This window comes from Lepisma saccharinum, chromosome 16 (genome assembly GCF_977018435.1).
Source record: "Lepisma saccharinum chromosome 16, izLepSacc3.1, whole genome shotgun sequence".
NCBI lineage: Eukaryota > Metazoa > Arthropoda > Insecta > Zygentoma > Lepismatidae > Lepisma > Lepisma saccharinum.
This window is the reverse complement of record NC_139244.1, coordinates 35531103-35547195: the sequence shown is the minus strand read 5'-3', so window position 1 is coordinate 35547195 and position 16093 is coordinate 35531103. Positions and strand designations below refer to the sequence as shown.

The 16093-nt window shown below is 38.3% G+C and overlaps 1 protein-coding gene across 1 annotated transcript in view; it reads left to right on the top strand.

Annotated features, from left to right (window-relative positions):
- Positions 1 to 16093, top strand: part of LOC146000020 (myrosinase 1-like) — a 56087-nt gene that overhangs the window by 32327 nt on the left and 7667 nt on the right. The window contains exons 2-4 of the mRNA XM_083137326.1: positions 13031 to 13164; positions 15256 to 15390; positions 15602 to 15724. Of these exons, the coding sequence (XP_082993452.1) occupies positions 13031 to 13164; positions 15256 to 15390; positions 15602 to 15724 (392 nt within the window). The remainder of the gene's footprint in view (positions 1 to 13030; positions 13165 to 15255; positions 15391 to 15601; positions 15725 to 16093) is intronic.

The following is a 16093-nucleotide window of genomic DNA, read 5'->3' as shown; positions in this document are numbered from 1 at the left end:
GCCGTATCTGAAATCATATTTTGGAAACTGTGTGGAATCTTGCATTCTCGACCTTCGCGAACAATGTTTCGGTTGCACAGATATTTCCCCTGTCCATGCATGTAATAAGGAGAAGTTTGTGCTTTCCCATCTACATGGATGTACAAAACCTGAGCCTTTGTCTATACAAAACATCGACGGAAAAAGACTTTCCAAAGAAGTGTTTGTTTTTTGCGAGAACATGCTTGTGGAAAAAATAGTGAAACATTTTAATTCAGTGGTTGCAGCAGAAAATGAATATGATAGTGACACAATTCCTTATGTGGGTGAGTGAACAAACTTGAAGAATAAAAACTTGTTAAATAACATGCTGATAAACTGGTGACACAATATAAACATTTTACATATGTATGTGTGTGTGTGTGTGTGCGGCTCTTTTGAATTTTGTAAATATTGGTAATAAACAGGGATAAAATATATGTCTTGGCTTTTTTTCACTTATCACCCCTTTAAAAATCCTCATGGTTTATATTTTTACTGGTAACAATCGTTAATAACAACATTAATAATTAACTATATAATGAAAAAGTGTGTATTGTGGACTTGTCGAAAATAAAGCATGAGAGCTTTTCTTCACACTGGTAAAACTCGGTGTTAATAACAACATTAATAATTAACTATATAATGAAAAAGTGTGTATTGTGGATTTGTCGGAGATAAAGCATGAGAGCTTTTCTGCACAGCGCTGGACACGCAAAGGCAAGTATCTTTATTTTCATTCTATTTCTAACAATGATTCGCTATTTTTTCTTGTCACTATAAAAAACTAATTCAATTTTTCTTTTATCACATCTGTCGCCATTTTGCTTGTTTTTGTTTAATTCCTCTTTATGCATTGAGGTTAATCGAAACATAACTTTAGACTTTTACATGGAATTGAAACATAGAATCTTGCCTCCTTTGATTGAATCGAACCTGTGACTCCTCTTTGATCACAAAACAATAGTGACGGCCATCTTGCTTATTTTACCTACTCTTTATGCATTTAAGCTAATCGGTACTGGGGCCCCACACGGCAAAACAACAGATTCTAATTTATCTTTATACATTATCGGTAAAGTCTTTGCGTTGTAATCAAAAGGCATTTTGTTTTGATTTTTAATATCTGTTCCTGCCTAAATACTAATGGGAACTCAACACACTTCTTTTTTTTAAAAAAAAAAAAAACATCATTATCAGCCAATTTGACATTGTGAATCGAACCCGGGACCTTTTCATTACAGCATAAACATCCTATTTCCAATTAGTTCATTTTCTCTTTGTGCACAAAAAGCTAATCGAAACTTTTAAACAAATACAATTGAATATCCAATTTTCACCAACATTGGGAATCGAACCCTCAACCACTTGGTTGAAACATCTCGCGGAATAAAAAACACCCCCCGCGCCCGCGCCGCGCCGCCCCGCCCCGCGCCGCGCCCCGGTCGCCGCCGCCGCCGCCGCTAAACACAAAACGCGGCCGCCATATTGATTTTATTCAAATACTATTTATGCACAGATGGACTAATCGGGACCTATAATGGCGGGACAAAACAATTGGCCTCATTTAACTACCTAGAGAATCGAACCCGCGACCTCTTCATTACCAGGCGACAACATTAACCACTACCCCAAGGCCGCCATATTGATTTTATTCAATCACTATTTATGCATAGATGGACTAATCGGAACCTATAATGGCGGGATTAAACAATTGGCCTAATTTAACTACCTAGAGAATCGAACCCACGACCTCTTCATTGCCAGGTGACAACATTAACCACTAACCCAACTCGATTTTCGAACTCAACCATTTTGTTGGCTTTATTTACACACAGGCTAATCGAAATCATTCAATATTGACATCGTCGACTTGTAATCAAGGGGTCCCAGGTTCGATACTCGGTGGAGGCACATAGTGGTCCGAATCACCACTTTTCAACTGTAGGTCCACTCCTGATTAGTCTTGCCGTGCATAAAGTGGACTTAAAAAAACTAACTCAATCTATCAATCAATCAATATTGACTCTACCAGGAATCGAACCCTCGACGCCTCTTGTTTTACAGAGCAATAACCTTAGTCGCTAAACTTTCGGGGTAAAGCACCTTCGGCGCCATCTTTAAATCATTTCTTCATATCTTTCCATCATACGCAATGGTTGCGCGCGCATTTCCTCCACAGACACACTCACACACACAAACATACGCACGTGTTAGGTTAGCATACATCAAGAAACAACGTGACAAATCCATTGACCCCCTCCCCCCCCCCGCTTCCGATGTCTTCAAGGTGATCAGACACGTTCTGCTGACTCAACAATAAAACCACTCGTGGCCCGCTACACCGGATGTAACATAACACCAGCCGCATCAAATTTTTGCTGACGCGTAGGAACATAGTGCTGTCATTCTACTAACAGCAAAACGCATGATTTATTACTAGTATATACTAAGTATGTAATTATGAGTATTGTTAAAATTTTTTACTAAAAAAGAGTTTCAAAAGACGATGTGCATGAACTAGGGTAGTGGATTGGACGTTCGGGCTACAAATGGCTCTCGCATGACATTCAGAACGAGATCATTGATATATTAGGGAGATCTCTTTCGCGCTCCGTGGTAGCAGATAATAAAAGTCGGAAATATTTTGCTATAGACGGTGTTAAAGGCTTAGCTACTGCGGAGCATGCGCACTCGTTGGTCCCCCTCGAACATCCGGTTACGCTTAAGGTGCTATGGACGTTAATATGAAAAAGCAAGGTGGAGATTATTTTACAAAGAATAGGGTGTCAACTGTGTAGTATATGGTTTCACAGTTCGATCGGGAACACATTTATTGAGTCAAGTATTACTTCGTAGGTTTCCGAAGGACGTAGAGAGACGAAACCTGTTGATACAAGCAGAACGAAGAAAGGATTGGTACACGAAAAGGATTTGTACGACTTGCATTTTTTTAAAGCATGTTGATCGTTTATCTGCGTATTGTGTTGTGGTGAAAAGCACGCCTCTTAGTGAGGTTTCAAACCAAAGCGACACGCGACAGCAGTGGTTCGTACCAAAGTGACAAGCGACACAGGCCCATTTAGTCTATAAATAAGCATTTACCGCTCATGGAAAATCAAGTCTCAGGCGGCACAATACACGCCATTGGAAATCTGAGCGACACGTGCAGCTTGTTGTGTCGCTTCGGTTCGAAAAAAACAGCTCCTTTACTCTAAAGAAACAATTCACCTTACATACGAGTACAACAGACCGAGGCGACACGATGCATGGTGCTAACAAAACAACAGTCCAGTCCAAGCGACACGTGCATTTTCTCGTGATGAATTGGTTCGAATGGAAACTTTCAGACTGCAGCGATACGTGTTTCTTGGAAACCAACATTCAAAAATAAAAAAAAAACACCTTCTGAATTAAAGCGACACGACAAATTGGAGGTGTCGCTTGTCGCTCGGACTGGACCGTTTTATCAATACCGTGCATTGTGTTGCCCCGGCCTGTTATTTGCACAAGCGTGGCTGGTGAATGGTTTGCTTTAGATCCAATGCTTCTGTGCGAAATCCCGTTATCGCTTGTCGCTTGAGTCTGAAAACTCCCTTGTTGTTTGAAGTATATTCGTGCAAGTGAAAGTGGCATGCCATATCATAGGTTTTCCCTAAATCCCTCAGGCGGAAAGGCGAGGTTGAAAGCACATATATTGACTTTAGCATTTGTTATGTGTCATTACTTCTGCAGATTTGTTGGCAAAGATTCACTTAAGCTTTACTTTACTTTACTCTACTTTACTTTATAATATAATAATATCACTAGTTTTATACAATTATTTTTCCCTCACTTTTCAATTTACAAAATAATTGAATATATCTAAACTTTTGTACGTTTTGACTTCGTCGTGCGTGTACATGAGACACTTGTATGTAGTATGCTATACAACTGGCGGCCACAAAGACACGTCATATTTTAATAATCTGCTCTGCAGTTGATCATCCGACGTCCATTCCTTCATAGTAGAACTTTAACAAATACCTTTCTTGACTATCGTCGCACAACTAATGAAAACAAGCGCCCATTTCTTACTTCGTATGCCGGTGCATCTGCACTTGCAACAACGGGGACTGGCCTAAACCGGAAGTTCCAGGGGGACCGGGCAAGACCTCGCCATTGTTTATGTTTACATTTTTAACACGGTCTATTATGGTTGACGAAACTTGTGACATATCCATCCATGGACAATTAATATTCTGCATTCGAGCTGTGAATAAAAAAATGATATTTTTGAGGAATTCATGGGCTTTTATTAGGGGTGTGCGGGAGGGGAAAAATTTTCAATTTCCCTACTGAGTCGGGAAATGTTCAAAATTTCCCGAAGCTCTGAAAATCTCGAATTATACACGTCATTTTCACTTTAAGTGATTTCTGAATTAAAAACTAACAATTTACTTCAAGTTCCAGAAATTGACAATGCAGAAAACGTCGAGAAATAACGACATTTTCAAATGAGCATTCGGTATTTCCCGACTACATGGGATCCCGAAAATTCGGGAAATCATTTCCCGAAGTCCGGATCGGAACGGGAAATTTTTTCCCGATCCCGGTCCTGACTTTTCGGGATCCCGCAGACCCCTAGCTTTTATGAGATTCCGAACACTGAGGCGAAGCCCCCTCCCCCCCCAATAATTTTGACAAGTCGGCGCCCTGGACTGCAGGGACAAAAGTTGTGGGTAATAGCTCCCCTTTTTCCGCCACTACTGAAGTAGATTAGGATTTATATTCATCTAAATTTGAAGAAACTAAATATTATAGAATTACTATCCTCGTCCTGAAAAAATCACGGTGAAATATTTCCTGCTGCCTGAACAGTTTATATAGCAGAAAACAGCCTGCAGTGTCATAATAGATTCTCCAGATGAATTTATCTTTCAAAGTACAAAATTATGTTACCAAAAGTAAGCATCTGCGCTTCATTCAGTTATACAGACCAACGAATCGTATCGCAAAAGAAAAAAAATCACGTCATGATCACAATCACGCATTGTGTATTTAGTTATTAGTTTCCATTTCAAGCTTCCACCAGACTCAAACTTACAGGACGATACGAAACAAGGAACTGAGAGGTTTCGATTTCTACAGTAAAGCACGAGTTAAAACACTTTTGTTTTAAACATGCCAACCCTGATTATCGGTATTTTAAATGGTTATTATTATTATTATTTTATTATTATTACTACTACTACTAATAATAATAGTAGTAGTACTAGTAGCAGTAGCCGTTTTAGTTTAGTATATTTTAGCATCCAATAAGTGTATGATATGGCGCAGGAATGTTTTTTATTTGGGGGTACAAAATTCAGCCTCCCATATTATATATATATAAGTACCTATACCTAGCAGGCACGTATCTATAAATACATTTCGGGGGGCCAACCAAGTGTCGCAATAATAATCAAAATAAATAATAATAATAATAATAATAATAATTAGAATACGTATATTTAATTAAATATGTAAATTAATTCATACTGTTTTGTTATTATTACATGAATAGGTAAAAGATAGTAAATAATAGAGATATAACAGTACGCCCTCATTATCTAGCTTACGTGTAGTTAATATCGCCAAGATTTGCATAAAAACAAGAAACACACGAATGTCCTGTTATTTAATGCAAAATTTGCATAAATATTTTTTCTTTGTTTTTCTTAGAATTTTTTAACATATTTTAAACCAGATAACAATTCAGAAATATATAAAGCTCTCGAACTCGTTCTGGGTTTATTTGGATTTAACAGAACGGAAAATCAGGAGTTTGAAATGTAAAAATTGCGAACAAAGATACATCTATTCATTTTAATGCAGGTTGTGATTAAAGGGTTTGATTGATTGATTGAGTTAGTGTTTTAAGTCCACTTTAGGCACAGTAAGGCTAATCGGGACTGGACCTACAGTTTAAAGTGGGATCCGAACTACTATGTGCCTCCACCGGGTATCCAACCCGGAACCCCTTGATTACAAGGCGACGACGGAGATGAAAGGGGCTGAGGAGGATCTTGAGTCACCCCAACCAGGAATAATCATCTCCCACCCACTGGATATAGAAACCACATTATTGAATATATCATACTTAATAGAGGTCCAGTTCAGTTCATTCTGTTTTTAAAGTCCCATAGCTACGCATAAAAATATCTTTAAGCAATTTATGGCAGATGTGTACCACATCCAATGCCTTTTAGAAACCATGTATTTGGTATTTTCTCAGACATCTATCGGCCGTGGTATTAAAAAATAAAAATAAAACTAACAAGGGAGGTTATCTAAGTGTACCCCTCCGATTTTAATGAAACTTGGCAGTTGTATAGAGTGGTCCAAAGGAAGAAATAGGTGTTTTTTTCGGCTAAAAAACTGTTTTAGGGGGGAAAACCTCCCCTCTAATGTCAAGATGAGGACAAATTGAAGGGGGGATCTGACCCCTGTGTCCCCCTCCGATTTCCATGAAACTTGGAAGGTGTATAGAATGGCAAAAAGGAAGAAATACGTATTTTTTTTGTTTTGGCTAAAAAACTGTTTTAGGGGGCAAAACCCACCTTAAATGTCAAGATGAGGACAAATTGAAGTAAGAAACCGACCCTTGTGTCCCCATCCGATTTCCATGAAACGTGGCAGATGTATAGATGGGCCCAAAGGAAGAAATATGTGTTTTTTGTTTCGGCTAAAAACTGTTTTAGGGGACAACCCCCCCCCCCAAATGTCAAGATGAGGACAGATTGAAGTGGGGATCTGACCCCTGTGCCCCCCTCTTGTGTCCTTGGCTATGCATATCACCTAGATGATATCTAGGTGATGCTTGATAGGGTTATGGTACCCGTGTGAGGTTATTTTGATCCTCCGTTACCCTGCGTTAATCTGTCTATTGTTATGCCCACCCCTATCCGGGAACAACGGTGTCTATGAATTCGGCATCTCTCTACAATTGCACTGCGTTTGGTACCGACAATTCTACAGTTCTGTGCTGTGTGTGTTCCAATTATAATTATATGAGCCTCTTGTTCCTATGCCAGATTTATGTGGTTTCGGAGTCAGATCCCCACTTCAATCTGTCCTCATATTGACATTTGAGGGCGCTTTATAACCCCTAAAATAATTTTTTAGCCGAATCAAAAAACATGTAATTCTTCCTTTGGCCCCCTCTATACACCTGCCAAGTTTCATTGAAATCGGAGGGGGACACAGGGGTCAGATCCCCACTTCAATTTGTCCTCATCTTGACATTTGAGAGGGGGTTTACCCCCTAAAACAGTTTTTTAGCCGAAACAAAAAAAACACGTGTTTCTTCCTCTGGGCCTTTCTATACAACTGCAAAGTTTCATGGAAATCGGAGTTAGACACAGGGGTCAGATCCCCATTTAATTTTGACATTTGAGGGATGGCTTTGCCCCCTAAAACCGTTTTTTAGCCGAAACAAAAAAATACGTATTTCTTCCTTTGGGCCCCTCTATACAAATTCCAAGTTTCATGGAAATCGGGGGGGGGGAACACAGGGGTCAGATCCCCTATTCAATTTGTCCTCATCTTGACATTAGAGGGGAGGTTTTGCCCCCTAAAACAGTTTTTTAGCATAAACAAAGAAACACGTATTTCTTCCTTTGGACCCCTCTATACACCTGCCAAGTTTCATGGAAATCGGAGGGGGACACTTAGATGACCTCCCTTGTAAGTTGAGATGGTTCCCGATCAACAAGTAGGATGTCTAACTTTGAAATATTTGTGAAACATTTGACAAAGCATTTATTTGTTATGTAATTATCTGTACCTAATGGCACTCTTCAAGCACTGAAACTACTATCATTACAAAACAAAAACGAAATTCTTCGGATCTCAAAGGAAGCAAGGAGAGCCAGCCATACGCTCAAAAGTTATTTTCCATCTCAATCTTTGGTGGACAATGTGAAGACCCGACCAAGGTATTTTTTTGAATATAGTGGTATTAAATGCCGATACATGCGTGTGTTTTAGAGTGGCATGTCAATTTCTCGTTTATGTGAAAAGGTAAACTATAATATAAGCAAAAGCATGTGCGCGTCACAGTTAAAGATTTTCGCATCTACAAAGAGAATCCAAAACACATTCCCACCTCGCCGGCCTCTGTGGCAGAGGGATTAGCATAGCACGCTATGACGCCAGAGGACCCAGGTTCGAATCCCGGCCCTGGGATTAATGTTATTTATGAATCTCCATCAATATCATCACTCATCCTCATCTTCGAGAAAAGCCAAAAGTTGCAGAAATGCGAAGTAAATGAACCAAATAAATCAATCACACATTCCCATCTCATTCAAAGACCTTGTGAATCCAATCCAAAATCTACGAATGGTACCTGCAATGCATTTATCTCCTGCATTCATCTGGTTTGTGTTGCATTCGATATCAGAATTAGATTTTTAAGCAATTTATGTCCAATTATAAGTATACCTAATACATAGGTAAAAATAAAAAAAAATCGCAAATTGCACCTTTTTTAAATGTCTAGGAAAAGTTTCATTTAACCTAGGAATGATATCGCCATGCGATGAGTGGAGAATTGTCACAGCTTCATCTCGTCTCCTGTGTGGTGAGGTCTTTCTCATCCTTGTTTGTGCTTATTTTTGTTTCGGTTTCCACTCTGAACTTATTAAAACTTATTACAGATGCAGATAGGCTATTCGAGACTCTATTTTCAAAAAAAGTCTTAATATGTAGATTTAAGTATAGTTTTCCGAACACCCTCTTACAAAGTTATTAAAAATATGTGTGTGAGGTGCAGGAATACATTGTACCCCCCCCCCTCCCCAGTTGGTCTGTCGTGTCTCGTCTCGTTCGTGTAAGTATTATTTCGTTTCGGGAAATTCCATTTGAAATATTCAAAGATAATGGGATCACTCATATACTCTTCTCATGAAGATTTGTATCTTATCTTCGAATCAACGCGACCTCCCCTTACCCAAAGGAGCATTCGTCTGCAGCGTGATTTTTGATGGCAAATCTGATTCAATCGTTCCACACACATTTTAAACAATTTTCATCTCCTTAAAGAGGTTTCCAAGAACATAGGTCAGTGAACTAACTAGTAGCAAGCACAATGTAGTAGAATAAGTTTACAATGGTTTGAATTTCTGTGGTAAGGAAGATAACACTTGTAAGTTATAAACAAAATACACTTTTTTTTTATTGGGTGAATTGAAAGTAGCTATGTTCTTCTAACAGTAGCACCTTGCGTCTGCTGTCAAATTACCAAAGGTGGGGGGAGGGAGTACAGGGGGTACAACTCGATTTACGAATTTAGGGGGTACAGTACCCCCTTCAAAAATTTGAGGGGGTACAATGTACCCCTGTACCCCCCCCCCCGTTCCTGCCCCACTGGATATGAATAATATAGATCTAGTACTTGTTACAACCAAGATAGTTACTTCTAACATTACTAGCAGTAGCAGTAGCAGCAGCAGCAGCAAACGCAGTAATATGAGAAGCTTCGGAACGTGTGAAAGTTACAAATTAACAGAGTTTCAGTGTTGCCAATTATGAAAGTTTCGTACCAAATTCTGGTAGCGTCGTCACCTTGTAATCAAGGGGTCCCGGGTTCAATACCCGATGGAGGCACATTGTGGTTCGGATCCCACTTTAAACTGTAGGTCCAGTCCCGATTAGCCTTACTGTGCATAAAGTGGACTTAAAACACCAAATCAACCAACCAAATCCTACCAAATTCGATATCTCAAGACCATTTTTAAACAATGACGCGAAATGAGGTGAAATAAAGTGCTTTGTTTATAAATTGCCATAAATTGAAAAAAATACATAGACATTTCCAGGGGGGTCGACTGACCGGTTCTACCCCCTGCCGACACACATGATCTAGTCGCTTTATGAATTTAATCTTAAAACCTCTACATTTGTTACAAAGTTGGTGGCACCTTCATTGTATTTGAATTGCTCTATATTTTTCAAGAATAAGTAAATATCTTTTTTCTCAGCGATGAGAGAGTACAAACTGATTGATACATAATGTAGTTTTACCAAAACGTGATGGTTTAATAATAATGCAACGAATGTTGACAGATAGCAACTCGCTATTTTTTTTTTTTTTACATTGATGGTCTGCATCTGATAGTCTTTTCGCCACACACATCCAGTACTTGAAGTGGCAATTCCTAGATGTGGAATCTAGGATCTAGAATTTTATTCTGGGAGGGGCACAGAATATTCTGCACACATATGATAAAAAATAACACTGGAAATATAATGTGCAATTTTTTCAATATACAGAGAGGTCCAAAAAAATGTATTCACTGTTTGTAATGCAATGATTTCGAAACAAACAGACTTACAGGTACTAATCTCATTTGGACGTGTAGTGTAACTGTTTAGTTTGTCACAGGTAAGTAGCGCTGGCAATTTGCCAGCCGGTCTAGCGTGAGACGCATTCTGAAGGTTGCACAGTGGAAAGTGTACATTCCAAGACTGCTACACGCGATCAACGAGGACGATCCGGATCGTAGGGTCGAATACTGAGAATGGTTTGAGCACATGATTCGCGAGGATAGAGAATTTGCAGGGACAGTTGTGTGGTCTGACGAGGTGCAATTCAAACTTAACGGTACTGTGAACTGCCACAATTGTGTCTACTGGTCTCCCATCGATCCTCACGTTTATGTGGTGAAGACAGGGAATCTACCGTGGCCTAACGTGTGGTGTGATTTGTCATCGCGTGGTTTGATTGGTCCATTCTTCTTCTTTGAGGGTACCGTAACCGGTGAGGTGTATCTTGAAATGCTTCAGTCAAGAATTTTGCCTGCCATCCGAACCATGTTTGGCGATGAAATGTTTTACCTGCAGCAAGATGGAGCCCTGCCTCACTACCATTGCGATGTCAGGTCATACCTGGATGACACTCTGCCCGGATGGTGGATAGGTCGACGCGGTGCTATTGAGTACCCATCTCGGTTCCGTGATTTGACACCACTGGACTTCTACCTGTGGGGGACCATCAAGGATGACATGTATCGACAAAACCAACTACACTCAACGAGCTACATGAAAAAATAATAGCATCATGTGCTGCCATTATGCCAGATACACTGACGGCCGTAGTATGGTCTCCAGTTCGGTGCCATCGGAGTTGTTTAGAAGTTGCTGGTGGTCATTTTGAACATCTAACATAACTCTCTCTCAGTGTCAAAAATTGTACCCACAAGTCAATTTTGTCAGAAGATATGAACTATCAAACAGTGAGTACATTTTTTTGGACCCCCCCTGTATTAAGAACTTTCTGTATGCATCTAATGGTTTTGTTTTAGGTCGAATTTGTGGCAAGATAAGCTAACCGGGACTGGGCCTTCAAAATGGAATCTGCCCCATGTACAATGTTTCTTCACTAAGGGATTAACCCAGGACCCTTTATTTATAACGTGATAGCCAGTGGCGTAGTGTTATAGTATGCCCGGCATTCCCAGATTTAAAATTTCAAAAATGCGTAAATGCTGTGAATATAAAGTAAAACGTGACTAATTTCATATAAGTTTGACCTTCATGGCATTATAATAGCTATTTTTCGGGATCCGCTTGCAACGCTCCACTAACAACACTCGTTCTAGCATTTTTTTTCAATGCCTTTCCTGGCTGGATGCTGAGCAGGTTCGGCGTAAAGGACTCTATATTCCTTGCTGCCTTTCTGGAGGGAAAGCTTGGATCTCTACAGCACGCGCGTAAATGGGCTCTCTTACGCCAGCGTACGAGAGGTCTACCGTGATTGGTTCATGTGACCCTTCCTGCCTTCTGAAGCAGACAACAGCGGCAGAATTCCTACCCGGTTCTTCGCGCTCATGCAACTCGTGCTATGTGATGCTACAATACGCAATATTGACTGACGTAACTTTACCAATCTCAAATATACTGCTTCTTAATGGCCACTGCATTGTATAATTTATCGCACGAACAGCGATGTGTATTAGAAACTAAAAGATCAACACAGTTTTTGTCAAATAAGTTGGTGAAGTCCTCGTGGTAGAAATTCAGCCTGTGGCTGCTCTACCACTTAACCTGCAAAACTATTAATTTTTTTATTGTATTTTTTTCGTTATTATTTAACTACTTAATATTGTGTGAATGGAAATGTTTAGCATTCATTTGAAAACTCTTAACATCGAATGGTCTCTGGACAAAATTATTTTAAAATGTTTATCAGCATTCTCAAGATGTAATAAACAGTGGTTTGAATTACTAATCGGCACTGTTACGTCAGTAGAGTGTACGATAGTTGGATCATCAACCCACCTCGGTGTCAGAGTGTTTTGCACACCATGCCAAGACGACAGAGGTCCCTGGTTCGAATCCCGGCGTGAGCACATGTGTTCTTTGTGAGTGTCCCTTCTTCAACATCATCACTCATATTCATATTCGCGATTAACCAAAAGTGGTAGAAAAGCGAAGTAATATATACCAAATCAATCAATCAATACTATAGATATTGTTTCTGTATGGTTAAATGAGAATTGGACTTCATCCTCCGAGAAATCCCGAGAAATTGGTACGTATGTGCCCCCCCCCCTTTATTTGGTTGTACTTTTACGATTTCATCTTTAATTATGAGTTCATGTCATTGTTGATTGATTGATTTGGTTTATTTTACTTTGCTTCTCTTCCACTTTTGACTAATCGCGAAGCTGAGAATGAATGTTGACATGATGAAAAACCCTGGCTGGGATTTGAACCTGGAACCCTTGGCATCATAGTGCAATGTGCTAATTACTTTGCCACGGAAGCTGGATTCAGCTCATTGTTGTCTCTGGAGAATATTTACATCCCCCTTCTTCTACATTTAGTTATAATGGCATTTAATTTAACAACTCTTGAATCTTGATAAATAGTTAAACATTAAGTATATTTTTATATATTGATGTATGAATGATTTTATGTTACTGGAATATAATTCCTATCATATTCATTTGGTAAAATAAGTTGATGCAATGAGACTTCATTTCAGGTAAAGGAGAAAATATCTGGGATCATATGCTGCACATGTATCCGAACAAGACAGACGATGGCTTGAATGGAGATATTGCGGCAGATTCCTATCACCTCTATGAAGAGGATGTTGCCCTTCTGAAGGAAATGGGGGTTAGTGTCACTCTCAGGATTCAACAATTTTAGCAAGGATTATGGTTCTCCATTTTAAGATTATCGTCATATAACTTCTCACCCTGCTTAACATGTAAGGTGTGTTGGAATATGAGAAGACGACTCTTTTCTGTTGCCCAGAAATCCACTCACTCCTTCAAATGAACGTCAGGTAGCTAATTTTATAGTTGTGAGCTTTGAATCAAAGGCATTGTTGTTAAGCAGTTATCTGATTTCAGGTCCAGCAAAGAGGCTTCTATTTAATTTTACAATTTTTTTCTAATTTATTTCCAAATCTTTTCATTAGCACCAATCATATGTTGCATTGAATGCAGTAACATGGAATAAAGAATTTGATAGCAATACTGAATTGGTTCAATGTAAATACTACGTACATTAATTCATCTGTTTAATATTTAGACAAATTAATAGTCACTATCAAAAGTAGGGTTGAGGTGGATGGACAGTGACTGATCAGAGACTGGTTTCTTTTTTTTTTAACTGTTAATTCATGATTCATTTTTTCTAAAACATCTGACATTTATAGTGAAGTATTCGCATAGCAGAGGTTAATACTGATGATAACTTTGTTGGCAAGAAAAGTAATGATTGCTACAACAGCAACCTCTCATGTTGTTTTCAGTGATTCAGTTTTGATTATCTCTTTCAGTTGGTCGTTGTCAATTTTTGATGGATGCTCATGACCCTCCTCATCTTCGAGACTCATATCGCAAGTACAGAATTTTTTGAAACACTTGCACAATGTACACCAAAAGACGCTTCCCTCACCCCATTTAGCAACATTTTGAGTTGCTTATGTGGCACTGTGACCAAATTTGAACTCATGAAGCAAGACAATGTGCATTTCTTTCTTTGACAGTGTCATTGTAAATAGCCTATAATCGAGATAAATCAAGCGATAGAAAATCATTCCAAGGCAGATAGATTAAACAATAAATAAGCTTTAAAATGATATATCAATGGATATGTATTAGAAATAGTTACTTGCAAAACACACATGATAAGATGTATTAGAGAAACAATGCTTGCAAAACACACAGTGAAACAATTTGATCATTATATTTGCATCAAGCCTAATATTTATATTGTCACATTTGAAAGCATGCAGTTTGAATAGGTACTAGTAAAGAGACCACATGCAGAATTCAATACACCTTGCAGCTAACAAATGCTTACTAGGCAGAGTAACTCAGTTATTTTTTATTTCTTCCACTGACTAATGCTTGTGAGTATGTACGATCCTATATAAGTAGCTTGTACAGGTCCAGAGTTCAGTTTTCTGCTGAATGGTTACTGCAGAACATGGTCTGAGAGAACTGACCCCTGGCCTAGTACTACAAGGAATCCAAGTTCTCTTTCCCATCCAAGTAGTCCAGGAGGTGTAGATGAAGGAGGCTATTGGAGAAGCTTCAAGATTAACCTTCCTCCAATACTTGATCATAAACCCCCCCACCCTTTAAAACTTCATAAAATCAATTCTGTCTCTCCAAAAGACCTTCCTAACAGTTTGATGGTGGTGCCGTAACTGAGCAATCCATTACAGCCTTTTCATGGCTACTTGGTGAGACCATGATGGTAGAGCCATTCTATGTTGTGAAATGAATCAAGTTGATTTTTTTTACTCCAACAGAAATGCTCTGTCTCTTTCTCTCTTTTTCAATGTGTCATATTGCATTAGTTTAGCACTACTGTCAGACATGAAGAAGCTTCTTCTTAAAGCATAAATAAATTATTATCACTTCAATTAATAACCAGATAGAAAATTCCAATTCATCACATAGTAAGGCTAAAAAGTCTAAATCAATGTATAATTAATATATTGCCATAATTTCATTGTGATAATAATTTTCCCACAACAACCAAAGAAATCTCCAAACGAAATCACAAAATATCAAGGACTAAAAACAAGAAAGTATGGGCTGGGCACAAGGCATTAATACTGAGTGAGTAGAACTTTTTTTTATGTTTGTTTGTTTCTTTTTGTGAATGACACATATTTTGAGTCAGTAGAATATATGTGTATTTTCATGACTTTTGTAAATCCCGCTCAAACAACTGTTCTATTTTCAGGTCCATTTCTACAGATTCTCACTGTCTTGGACGAGAATTCTGCCAACAGGTGACACTGATGTCATCAACCAGGCTGGCATTGATTACTACAACAATCTTATCAACCTGTTGTTGGAGAACAATATTGTTCCATTTGTAGGTTCCATTTATGATTATTTGTTTATTTTGATTCAAATTTCCTTCAATCATGGATTATTTCTTACAACATTGTCATAGTTCTTTCATTGAGGTTTACTTAAGTTTTATTCACTGTTCCTTTGTTCGAACTGCATTTTCCTCTTAAGATCAGAAAATGTAATAGTTATTATCTTGTTTGAAATTTATACTTTATGTTTATTGTTTGTAGGTGACACTTTTCCATTGGGATCTACCACAACAGCTACAGGACATTGGAGGATTGACAAGTCCAGTTTTAGTGGACTACTTTGCAGAATATGCAAGAGTTGCTTTCAGAGAATTTGGTGATAGAGTGAGTGAAAAATTACGTTTAACAAATGTCAATGCAATCAATTTCAAATGAAGTCATCAAAATAGCAAATGTCAATCGGTTATTCAATAATTTAAAATTATTCTTATGTACATCTAGTCAATCATGAATGGTAAATATTGGTATTAGGCAAGCCATTAATTATAGTTTTGCATCAATAATAGATGTGAGTCTGCATACAAAATGTATATTAGTTTCATGTGATAATGCTATTATTATTAATTATCTTAATTATGAAGGATTCCCACATAACCAAATGGGTAAACCTTTCAACCTATTATTATTGTTGTTGTTATTATTATTTGAAGTTTCTGTTTTGAAAATGCATAAACATTGTATAAACATGTAATA